This window comes from Magnolia sinica, chromosome 5 (genome assembly GCF_029962835.1).
Source record: "Magnolia sinica isolate HGM2019 chromosome 5, MsV1, whole genome shotgun sequence".
NCBI classification, from domain to species: domain Eukaryota; kingdom Viridiplantae; phylum Streptophyta; class Magnoliopsida; order Magnoliales; family Magnoliaceae; genus Magnolia; species Magnolia sinica.
This window is the reverse complement of record NC_080577.1, coordinates 98,450,015-98,462,682: the sequence shown is the minus strand read 5'-3', so window position 1 is coordinate 98,462,682 and position 12,668 is coordinate 98,450,015. Positions and strand designations below refer to the sequence as shown.

At 41.2% G+C, this 12,668-nt stretch overlaps 1 protein-coding gene across 13 annotated transcripts in view; it reads left to right on the top strand.

Moving 5' to 3' along the window:
* Positions 1-11,923: 11,923 nt before the first annotated feature.
* The window catches only part of LOC131246397 (uncharacterized), a 43,349-nt gene continuing 42,604 nt past the window's right edge, over positions 11,924-12,668 (top strand). For 6 of the 13 annotated variants that reach the window (XR_009171360.1, XR_009171358.1, XR_009171359.1 and 3 more), the window contains exon 1: positions 11,926-12,256. Coding sequence is in view for 6 of the 13 variants with exons in the window: in XM_058246498.1 (XP_058102481.1) it covers positions 12,110-12,256 (147 nt within the window). In the remaining 7 variants the exon portion in view is untranslated. Of the gene's footprint in view, positions 12,257-12,668 lie in introns of all 13 variants that reach the window. The other 7 variants (XR_009171354.1, XM_058246498.1, XM_058246499.1 and 4 more) reach the window with 4 other exon arrangements.

Here is a 12,668-nt window from a genome sequence, read left to right as displayed (position 1 = left end):
GTTTTGTCATTCTTCAGTCGTGACTGGGAGTTAAATCGATCCTTCTAATGTAACCTTGTCTCCTACATATTCAAGTAGGAGAGTTTTGACGGCTCGAAATCGAGGTCGCCCAACTCTCATTTTATCGAATGCCTCGGCAAAGAGGATGTTCGAAGAGGATGTCTACTGAGCTACTAGTGTCCACTAGGATACGAAACACTCTGCAGTTGGCTATAGTCATAGTTGCCATGAGTGCGTCATCATGGGGGTGGTGAACACCTCAAGCGTCCTCTTCAGTGAGGGTTAGATCACAAGGCGTTATTTTATGCTCTTTTAGGGGTCTGCTGGTGATAAGGACCTGATACTCCAAGCTGGAGCAACTAATACTTTGCCGTGGGCTTTCCGAGCTTGATTTAAGTCTCCTTCCCCAGCAGGCCCGCTAAAGATTGTGTGAATTTTCCTGGTTGGTTCATTGTTGATGGGTTGTTCATTCTTCGGATCAGCTTGTTCTTCCTTTCTATTGACATATTCACGTAGGTGCCCATTGCGAATGAGAGCTTCAGTTTCCTCTTTCAGGTCGAAACAGTCACTAGTTGAATGGTCATGGTCTCGGTGGAAGTGACAATATTTTCGCTTGTCTCACCTATCTGCATTGGATTTCATCTTGTTTGGCCACTTGAGGATTCATTTATCTCGGACCTCCATAAGGACCTGCTCAGGTGTCACATTGAGAGGAGTATACGAACTGAACCTGCTATTAGGTCGCCTGCTCAGACGATGGCTCCTTGGGGGTTCATTTTCTTTCTTTCTGTTGCTATCGTTGACCAAGGTGGATTCTTCTTTAGGTCATCTTTCTCTGGCTGAGCTTCATTTGTTCTGAATAGCTTTCCGCATAGTAGCAATTTCCTCGGCGTTAGAGTATTTATCGGCTCTGTTGAGGAGGTTGGTCATCGTTAAAGAATGATTTTTGTCAAGCGAAAAGAGGAATCTTCCTTCCTCGAGGCCTTCCATCATGGCAGATAGAGCAATTTCTTCTGAATGTGCGGATACTTGCATGGTTTCCAAGTTGAAACGCTTGATGTAATCCTTCAATAGCTCACCTTCTTTCTAAACTATATTGAGGAGGTGTGAAGTGGGTTTAAGGCTTTCCTTCCCTCCAAAGAGATTGGTGATGAAGGCCTTGTATGCGTGAAAGAGCTGATTGACTGAGGCTTCAATTGCCGGAACCACTTCCGAGCTGCTCCGATCAAGGTTAGCGATAATGCGTGGCACATGAACGAGGTTGATGCACCATGAAATTCCATCCAAGCCCTGAAGGATTCCAAGTATTCGACTGGGTCTGTAGTTTCGGAGAATGGGGCGATCTGAGGCTGTAACACCCCGAACTTTTCAATACCCGAGTATTGAAAGTTCTCGAGTGTTAACACGAAATTTAATGAATGACGTACATGTGTACAATACCAAATTAGTCATCCTAACCTTACATCGATTTCCTGACATGAATCTAACCATTGGGGATAACCTCCGTTCAATAGAACAAGCCATCTGACCGTTGATTATGGGACATGACAATCCATCATGTGATTAGACGCGGGTACTTTCGCTAAATGAACTAGTGAAAAACTCCTTATCCGTAATGATTTAAACGTAAGTTCGTTTGTAATAATTGTTTAGAAATGTGCACACAACCACATAAAACTATTAGATTTTACAAAACTCTTAGATCAGTGATAATTGCGAAATTACCACTAACCTAGACCCTGAATTCTAGACCAGATGGGTCCCACGTTCCGTTTGATGTGAAAATTTATACCTTGCTTAGGTATCATAAATTAACCATACACATCGAATTCCAGCCCTTAGATCATTATAAAATGACCTAATGGACAAACTAGCCATTAACCATCGATTTTGGGGTCGCTTGATCATTAGACATGCTTTAAACTTGGGATCAACCCTTAAATTTAGATGGAAAAATGAATGAACGAAGTGGATTCATTCTGAACTACTCGTGGACCCCACCTCCAAACAGTGCGCATGCACTGTCTGCAAGGTTCGCACCACACCGCAATGACAAGTTGGTCAAGGTAGCCTTGACCCAACCAATCACAACCTAGTTGCATGCTGCGAACGATCGTCCATTGGGATGAGATGTGGGCCACCATCATCATCCATGTGGACGATCTGAACCATCCATCGTGTCTGGGTGGTGGATTCGACCAAAACCTAGCCGATCACGTGCACCCATGCACGCACACGTGCCTGCAACAATAGTCACAAGAAGCCCCACTGCGTAACCATTCAAACAAACCGATTTCTGCCATCATTCATGGCCCACTAGCCTGGCCTTATGAATGATTTGAACCGTCCATCAAATACGGACGACATTTTCGACCAAGACCAAGCGAACCTGATAATGGAAAGATATCAAAAGGAAATCCCATTCCATTCGGGAGTTCAGGAAACCTCGTGTAGGAGAATCTCATGGGCCATTGCAAACGTGATCCATACTACACCATACCGGGCCAAAAGGACAAGAGAAGAACAATGGAATGAGTGGATTTTCTAGACATCCATGATTGCAGGCCCCACCAGGTAACGCAAATCGACCAAATCGCAATAGATGCGAGCAGCTGAAAAATTGGACGCAACTTAGGAATTTCAGCTCGCTGTGGGACCATGATCGGGGTCGTGTCACTGATCCGAGCCGTCCAATCTGCTAAAGCAAGAGAACTGACCCCTCCCTAGAAGTCCAAAATAAAATAAAAGAAGGGATATCGCGCTGCTCCGTTTTTTGTGTGTACAACTGCAGCCACGTAGGAATTTCGCAGGAAAATTCTGGAACCTTTTACAACCTATATAAACCTCCACATCTGCCGCTGGAGAATACATAGTAAACAAAGAAGGATCGGAGAAAGAAGGAAAAACATGGGAGAAGAGAGAGAGAGAGAGAGAGAGAGAGAGAGAGCTCGGCCGAGAGCAGCACTCCACGGAAAAGGGAGAGAGAGAGGTTTCCAGTGAAAGCCTGGTCCATCTAGACCCCTTGTTTGATCAGCAAGGAAGGAAGAAGGAAAGATAGAGAAAGAGAAAGAGAGAGAAAGGAAAGAAAAGAAAGAAAAAGAAAGGAAAGAAAAGAAAGAAAAGAAAGGAAAGACAAAAAAGGGAAGAAAGAGAGAGAGAGAGAGAGAGAGAGAGAGAGAGAGAGAGTTTGTACGTTGAGTCGACCCATTGAGTTCTAGACTGAGTTAAGGCTAGGATCGAGCCAATTTTTGGGTCCTACGGTGTTAGGAACGCTGCGAGGGTTTTATCCTTTAGGCTTACAATAATTTAAGTTATTATATTTACCTTGCCTTACATGTCATCCTGTTGTTTTATCTCGTCTTTACATGCTTTCGTGTTATTTCTATCTTACCTTAACATGTCTTCGTGTTACTTTGAATTCTTCCTGCAATTATATGTTTTACCATTAATTATTTACCTTTGAGATTATAGTATAATGTTGCTTACAAGTGATCTTTCTGAATTTATGTGGGGCCTTGGATATAAGCCTTACCCTTGCCCTATCAATATATTTGAGTTAGCCCTACCACTCGTCTCTTTATTGAGTTGGCCATTGCCACTCTCCTTATTAAAGAATCGGTCGTTGCCGCTCTTCTATTTATTAAATTGGCCATTGTAACTCTCTTTATTAAAGAATCGGTCGTTGCCACTCTTTTATTTATTGAGTTGGTCATTGCCACTCTCCTTATTAAAGAATCGGCCGTTGCCGCTCTTTTATTTATTGAGTTAGCCATTACTACTCTTCTTTTATTGAGTGGACCATTGTCACTCCTCTCTTTACTGGCCTTGTGCTATCTATTTTTAAAAGGACTTGGGCATGTGTCTTGATATTCCTGAACATCCATGATTCAGTTTATATTATCTATAAATGCAAGTACTATGTTGGGAATCCCTTTTCTAGCGATCGAATAAATATCGTGGATGTAATGCGTTTTCGGTAGTGGCCCTGGGGTGACACGTAATTCCATGTTTCACGGGTGATGGCGTACCAGTTGGTGTATGTAAATCGTTATATATACGTGTTACATCAATTATTTTCTTCTGGGGGTTGGTTGTCGCAATTAGTCACTCCAATCTAGGTTGTGTGATTCACCTGGTCATGTGTTGTGTTCATCTTGGGATAACCGCATAAATCCATGTTAAACGTGGGACACACTGGTGAATCTCCGTAGTATAGAATGCAGGGCGAGTCGGATAACTTTAATCATATTCCACATTGTGGTGATCGCTAAGGGTGATAAACCGCATATACTTTACTAGGCATGCATCTCATGTAGATTGTCTGTGCATTGATACCTCTTGTAGTTGTGGAGTACGGGACGTATCAGAACCTTTACATTGCTTTTATGAATCTCTTGAAGTACTGTTAATCTTAAAGGATAGCAGTCACTATGAGTAGGGCATTAACCCTCTCCCAACCGTACAGATGATGCAGGTGATATACTGATTGAAGACTTGGAGGACCATCTCCCTATAGAAGACTGTACCGAAAGAATACGAAGATAGTCTATTTATTTAGTTTTATACTTCCGCTGCAAACTCGATTAATGTAATAAGTTCCATTGAGAAGGCATTTGATAATTTATTGAATTTCTTTACTTTGATGAAATAATTAATACAGTTGATTTTATTCTCGTTAATGAGTACCTTCATGAATGTATCTGGATGTAATCCAATTAGAAAAAAATAGGGTGTGATTCTAAAGCATCTAGTTTATACATTATTAACACCTAGTTTTCTAGGGCATGAGTATAAACTCTGGCTGTGAAATTTCAGGGCGTTACAAAGGCATACGAAAACCGAGCGGGAGTTGCGCATGCATAATGTCGGCAGTAGGACTGTCATATGTCATGGATCTGTCCTCGTAGATCATTGAGTTTGGCTTCCCAAGGATCACCGCTCTCAGCCATAACCCCGGCGGCTGCTTCGAGTGCTTTGTCGCGCCTCTTTCCATCCAATTCATTGTGAGGGTCAAAAGCAGTCAGTGCGACGATTTTAAAGACATGAGAATGTGTCAACCTTAATGTTCTGAGTTGCTGGTTCCTACAAGAGATAACAGGTATGTCGGACGGCTAGGGGAGCTCTTGTGTTGTTGGTCCCGCCACCGGCTCGTCCCCTTATGTGGGGCGGGGTTACAACTGCTCCAACGACTGTTTCATGGAGTTCATGTTTATGTTTAACATCTCAACTTGTTGCTCAAGGGAGATAAGTCATTCTCCTCAACTGGGAGATCATTGTAATGGCCCCGCAAGCGCGGAGTCAGCTTGCAACTAGGAAGAGGAATTCCGATGGTTGGCGGACTGCTCTAGTGGTGAGAAGCCGAGCGCAATGGATGAGGCCGAAGCTTTATTCTTCCCTTTCGACATTGTTGAACTATGGTGAGATAGAATGACTTTCGATATCGTTCTCACTGATGGCGCCAAACTGTTGATGCAGAAATCTAGTTAGCCCCCTTTAGACCTTCATGTACCTGCCCAACGAACGGACAAGGAAGACCCTAGCTAGAGTAGGGGACCCTTTGATGCCTAAGTTAGGAAAGGGATCTAGGTCTAGTCAAGTATTGATGGTTTAGGGCTAAAGATTGTGTGTACCTTTTACCATTAGAGGTATCTGTATGTATAGTTTACGAGAGGCGATGGCGTATAGAAGATCTCCCTATTTAGTAGGTGCATATTGCAGAGGGATTCGAATCCTGAATGCATGGTAAATCTCCCGAGATCTTCAGCCAAGATCTTGGGATCCCGAGCATGTTGCGGATATCCTCCAAATACTTTAGACGGATCTCTATTACAACAAATTTCCTGGGTCTTCCGCTAAGATCTCGGGTGGATGTGGTTGGGCCTTGGTGGGAGGCAGATTGAGCCGACCTGAAGTGTCCCGACCTGGGTCATACCGACCTGGGTAAGGCTGGCCTAGGTAATACCGACCTGCATAATGCCAACTTATCTCCTTAATCGAGACAAGGGACAGAGCGCTCCTAACGAACTCTGGAGATCTTGGAATCGACGGAGGTAGTGCTCTTTTAGGTGTTTGGGCAGGTCGGTAGGTTTTTTGACTTGGTGGCGGGATGCCAAGATCGATCTTGCTTCTTGTTTGGGTCTAGAGTAAGGGATCAAACCTGCTATCGTGTCCAACTAGGTGAAGTGTGCAAGGTCCCGACCTAACCTTTCATCATTGATCGGCCTATTTTCCCTACAACATTTATAATTCATAGAGCTTTACATATTTCAGTGCTTATTGATATATCCATGGAATTGGCTCTTTGTCAATTATTGATAAATGGGGAGAGATTAAGATCCTACCAAAGTATGTTGAATTCTGTTTTCTAAGTTCTCTGTGGTGTGGGGATTTGATGGAGTTAGGAGGAACATTGAGCAGTGTGTCTACATGTCATATCTATTATATTATAATTTGTGCAATATTTGACATGTATGTTTTGGTTATTTTGGTTTGTCAATGGTATTCCCCATGATAGGGTCTAGTTTAGGTTTTTGCCATGTAATTGACAAATAGGGAAATTATAAAGGCCTCAATTTGTCAATAATGTGTGTATGTGTGTCTTGAGTCAGTTGAGTCCCATTGGAATGACAACCGGATACTTGAAGACTTGCAACAGCAATGCATAAAGACACGTAGATTGAAGTGCCTTGGTAAAACTAGCCATAGACCCATTTAGTTCCAAAACAACTTATCTCTAGATAATAATATATTAATAGGAAAACTTTTGTTCTATGATCCCAAGAATATGACTCAAATATGGATAAGAACAACTAGGCTTTTAGAGGTTCGGAGTTTTTGATGATTAGACATGAAAATCTGCAGTAATCAGAGTTCTATCGATCGAATCGATAGTTCAGTCGAATTAATATATCTTATTGATTTGATCGAAAGTGGGTAAAACTGTCTGACGAGAACAACTGTAAATTTTAAGAACTGTCCATCGAATAGACAGTCCAATTGACAATGTCAATTCAAGTTAATCAAATCGATAGAGTTCTCAATTGAATCGACAACTAACTGTTATATATTCGTTGGAGCATTTTTCTTATAAAATGGGCACTTGGACCTTTACAAATCAGATGGGTTTTTTTTTATGGTTTTAAAGCTTATACGCATGCAACTCTTAATCAACACTCTTAGGCTTTAATTCATTGACTTCATGTCATCTTCCCTGTGATTCATCACTATATATGAGCATTCTAAGCGCAACTTGAAGATGTACATATTCTCTTTCATTTTATTGAGGTTAGACACTAATCCTATAGTTAAATTTATTGTCTATAATTTTCTATAATGCCTGATAAATCTTAAATATTGCATATTTAACCTCTCAATTATATTAATTTTCATGCATTTAAGTACTAAATTGACCAACTAGCATATGTTTTATACATGCGAAGTAATTCGAAAGACAATTGTAAAATTGTGCTTAAGAATGAATGATAAAAGTTGAAAGAATAATCAAGTGAAGAACTTAATGTTTGGAGGGTAGTATTAAAGGATTCACATGTCAAGGATGTAAAAAAACTGAGTATCAAGGATGGATAAAAGTCTGAAAAATCACACAGTTCAATAATAGAAATAACATATTGTTTGGTCCCACCGAAGGTTAGATCGGTCTAACCAGAAGCGCCAAAAATAGTCCAACAAGAAACAATGATTTTCATACTTAATTCGGCTTAAGTGATCAATGTAATTGAAGTTAGGTTTGGTGCTACCAAAGAAGAGTTCGATCCGACTTAAGGAAGACATATACTTTAAATGTATTTTGAAGAAATTCGGTTGCAATCGGAAGACATAGTTAGTGTGATCGAAGCATAATAAAAGTGCAGAATTTTAAAGTCGATGTAAATTTTCTCTATTTAAGGAGGTATCTTTAGCTATTCTATAGATTAATTATGGCTTGGTAGAGAGATAGAGGGGTGGCGTAGCTTCTATAGAATCGTCCTTTCTCCTCAATCCTTATATTCTAGTTTGTTTTTTTTTTTTTTTAGATGTCAGTCATGTTTGGCTAATCTCTTAGATAAGGCTAAGGGATGAACATTTGATATTTATTTCGTTTTCAATGGAAGTTTAAGTTATTTATGATGAATTATGATTAGATGTGATTGAATTCATATATTAGACAAGGAATCGATTTGTAAATTTGATTGATCTATTGTTGTATATGAGTAAATTAAATGCTTTCGATTCCCTGTGATGTCATATAATTACCCAAATCTTTGTGAGAGGTCAAGCTTATCGTGATTTTAATTTATGTTGGATGTTTATAATTGATATTACTATGTTATCTTTTAATTATAACGGATTAGAATCCAGTTATGCTTGCGTGATCAACTCCATAAGAGGAATTAAGTTCAAAGTCTATTGATGTGGGATTCTTAAATCCTAGTCATTTTTATTAATTGTTTTCAAACCCTTTTACTTCATTATATTAAAAACCCAGATAACCTGATTAGTTCTGAGTGTGTTCTCACCAAACTCCCCATGGATCGAACTTGGTCTCACTGAGTTATTACTGCATCACAGGCCTGTACTTGGGGTTGTCAACCCTTGGGTTCGATTAATGCCTATTTAGGTAAATCCCTAATTGGAATCATCTCATTAGTTATAGGAGATTCGACCAACCCACTCTCCCATTATATTGGCATCCTCAAAAGAAGATCATTGCAAAGAGTCGATCATTGGTGTTGAATAAGATCCACTTCAGAGATCTGGGGAGCTGAAGAGAAGACGCATCAAGATTGATCGAGCATTTCAAGACTTGCGCTATCAAAGGGGCTCATCCAAACTAGTAATAGTTTAATTTAAGAGGCCATTGTATATTCAAATCTTATGTACATTTGAGTATAGAGTTTGTAATATAGATTTGATTAAATATTTGTGCGAGCCACCGGTGGGTGTATATTTGTTAGTCTTTATGCGAGCTACCAGCAGGGTATGTGTTAGTCTCTGTGTGAGTCACCTACAAGTATGTGCATATAGTTTCTATATGAGCCATCGATAGGTGTGTATGTGTTAGTTTCTGTGTGAGCCACTGACTGGTGTAAATGTGTAAGTCTCTGTGTGAGCCATCGGTGGTCCCAACCCCACCATCACATGTGGTGTGATCCATCTGATGGTTGGATCATCATGATTTTTGGGCCCATCGACTAAAATGAGATGGGAAAATAGACGGATGGTTTGGATATAAAAAATACGTCACGGCAGGTCCCATGAATGGGAATCCACTCCTAACATCCCATGCAAGGGGTGTCGGTGACGCCGGGCCTTACAACACCTTTCTGTACTTGGTGTGGCCCACTAAAGATATGGATCGACTTCACTTTTGGGCTCAATGGCCAAAATGAGGTGGAGAATCGAATGGACGATGTGGATGAAACATATGCACCATGGTGGGTCTCACACGGTCACCCTTGGAAGGTGCAGCCACCCACGCTACTGGACAGCGTCTCTAGACGATGTTGCCGTTGTCCCCCCTCTCTTTTGATTTTAAATGGTGGTGGGGTCCACCTAGAAAAATCCACTCCGCCCATTAGATTGGCCAGGTCATGGTGAGTAGATGAGCTTTTGATTAACCCAATCTTGGTGTTTTCCACCATCCAAAACTGTGTGATCTACTCAATAGGTTGGATAGAAAATAAAATCAGTGGTGTTCCATACAAGGTGATCCATTTTGTGATAGCGTGCGAGGTACGTTCTCCAACAGCGTTGCCCACTTGTGAGCCCACAACACCTTAAATTGAAAAAAAAATAGAAAAAATGAAAGGAAATCAAAGCAAGGGAAGAGATTCGACCATTGGGGTGGCTCCCGCCACTATGGGGTCCACATACACTATACATGATCAAGGTGGGTACTACCCTTGTGGGCCCACCAAAAATGGAATAACACAGAGAAAGTGGGATTTTTAATCCTCCCATGCACTCACAATGACGGATGAATAGTTGCATTGGCTCAGATCATCGATCAGACGGTCCACAAAGCTCCTCTCCACCTCTAATTTCCTCTAATCTCTCTTTCTTCTTCTTTATTTCTCTTAACATATAAATCTCTTCATAATCTCTCTAAACTCTTTCTTTCTCTTAATCTCTCTCTATTCCTGCTAGCAAAACGTGGTAGAAATGAGAGAGGGTTGGGAGATTTGTGGTGGAATTTTTAGAATATGAAGGGAATTAGAAGAAGATGGAGGGGTAGAATGTGGAGAGAGAAGGAGAGAGCGATGGCTAAGCATGGGCATGGGATGGGTTACATGATAGGAGGCACGAGATTGTTCGACTAATGTGGAGAGAGACATGAGTGATTGATGGATTGATTGGACAACCCTAGGATTTGTGCAAGTGGGGCCGCATGCATTACGCAGCCCACCTCGGATTATGTCAAAACTGTAACTTTTAATATAGGGTCACAATGGGGCATGCCACGCGGCGTTAGAATCATAGCGCCCGTGTGGTCACTAGGGAACATGTTTCAGGGTGTTGCGGTACTGAAACAGGGTCGCGATCAAAGCTCATTGATTTGGTCCGCTAAGAATATGTCGGTGTCGAATTTGAAGCGTATAAAAGGTCTCACGAGGTTACGGGTCTTACATAAACAACATATAAGAGCTTAAAAGGGTATTCAGAGTTGCACTTTATGACAATATGCAATATCCTGGTTTCGTAAGTACTATAGAGATTTATCCCAATTCCCATGGGAAGCAGCCACACTTCTACATTTATATGGGTGATTTTATAAAGGGTGTTTTTGTAATAACTATCACTTTGTTTTATAGGCAATAAACTCATTAATGGTTAAATCCGATCTTAACCTGTTATAGAGAATAACATTATTTATATATTTCATAAATGGGTCCTGAAAGATAATTTCTTTTCAATTTTATAGCACATTTCAACTAAGAATTACACAAAAACTGTTTTCTTCCCATTAAACTTAATTATTGGGATATTCAGTCCTTAGGTTAGGTTAATATTTTTAGTAACTCATTTTTTATGGGTCATAAGTTCTATCTCTCTCTATGTTTTTCATAAATTTTTTATAACTACGCCTTTTATTAAAGTATCTGCTATATTCTCATCAGATGTTAAAAAATTAAAAGTTATAACATAATTTTATAATAGTTGTCTCACACAAACTATGTTTTGTATGTATTTGTCTATATTTTTCTTTATAATACTTGTAATTAGTTATTCCTACATTTATTAGGCTACCATGGTAAATAGACATTAGCAAAATCGGTTAATCCTTTCTTACTTCTTCATCGGCCGTTGTTAGAGGTGTCAATGGGTGGGACTTTGACCTGCCATAATCAAAATTTTGAATAGCCCGGCTTGAAATAGTTAAAAATTTTGGGTTGAGACCACCCCAATCCTAACCCGTTGACAAGCCTAGCGGTTGCCAAAGCAATTAGTTTGAAATCCACAGTTGGATGAGCTATACTCTTTTAATTAAATTTATTTATTTTTAATGTGAAACAACTCCACTTATCATAGCAAAGATATAACCATTGTTAAACTGTATGGCCAAATATAAAACGGTTAGATCAGGTGTAAACGAATTCCTTTATGAAGGTGTCGGATGGCATGCAAACATTGTGATGGGCCCAGGTAAGTTTCAATGGTCAGCGTCCCAATACCCATAGTTCGCTGTAGGGTGGCCCATTTACGTCACAGATCGGCCTTATCTTTAGGCTACCCTTCTAACACAAGCAGGAGCGAATGATGTACGGAGTGGATGTAAAACACATATCATGGTGGGCCATAGGAGCATTTGTTGTACTGGCTCCCTGCAAATCGAGCCGACCTAGCCCAACTCGACTGCGAGCCTTGGGCCCTTAGCCCTAGTGGCGGCTTCGGTAATTTTATTGGTGAAAGTTGCTTTCTAAGCTCCACTACCGCGTCGAGACCATCTCTCCCAGAGCCTACTCTCGAACAATCCACTCTTCGGCAGGCTGCGAAGAGAAAACCCTCGCAAACCCTCGCAAACTCTCTTTTCCTTTCTCAGGGCTTCAAGGAAGAAAGAAAGGAAAAAAGAAAAAAAGAAGAAGCCCTAATCCTAACCCTAACCCTAGAAATGGACGCGATCAGGAAGCAGCTGGACGTTCTGATGGGAGCGAACCGTAACGGCGACGTTAGAGAGGTGAATCGCAAGTACTACGATCGAGATGTCTGCCGTCTCTACCTCGTTGGCCTCTGCCCTCATGAGCTCTTCCAGCTAACGGTAACGGAATCACCGACTCCTTCTCTTCGTTTCCATCCATCTCGATTTCTTCTCTCTCGCCCTGCGCTTGTTCCGCTGGGCGAGATGGTGGAAAGTGTATCGGATAGCACTTGCCAACTTGGCAGGCTTGGACGAGATCATGGCCGTTCATCTGGTGGTGGCCACGTGTGAACATGCCCTAACTCAAATATTGGGGTGGCCCCTTCATCATCAGGCGGGCCCAAAACAAATACATAAATTCTTGATTTTTACTGCACAAACATAGTGGAGCGGTCTGATTTCTCCTGCCAGATGGCAGTCCCATTGGGCGAGATCTCACAGATGTCTGGTAGTCTGGTACATGTGCGGCGGCGAGGCCCCTTCACCTTCTCTCACACTCTCTCCATCTCTCTTTTGCCCTTGAAAAATCATC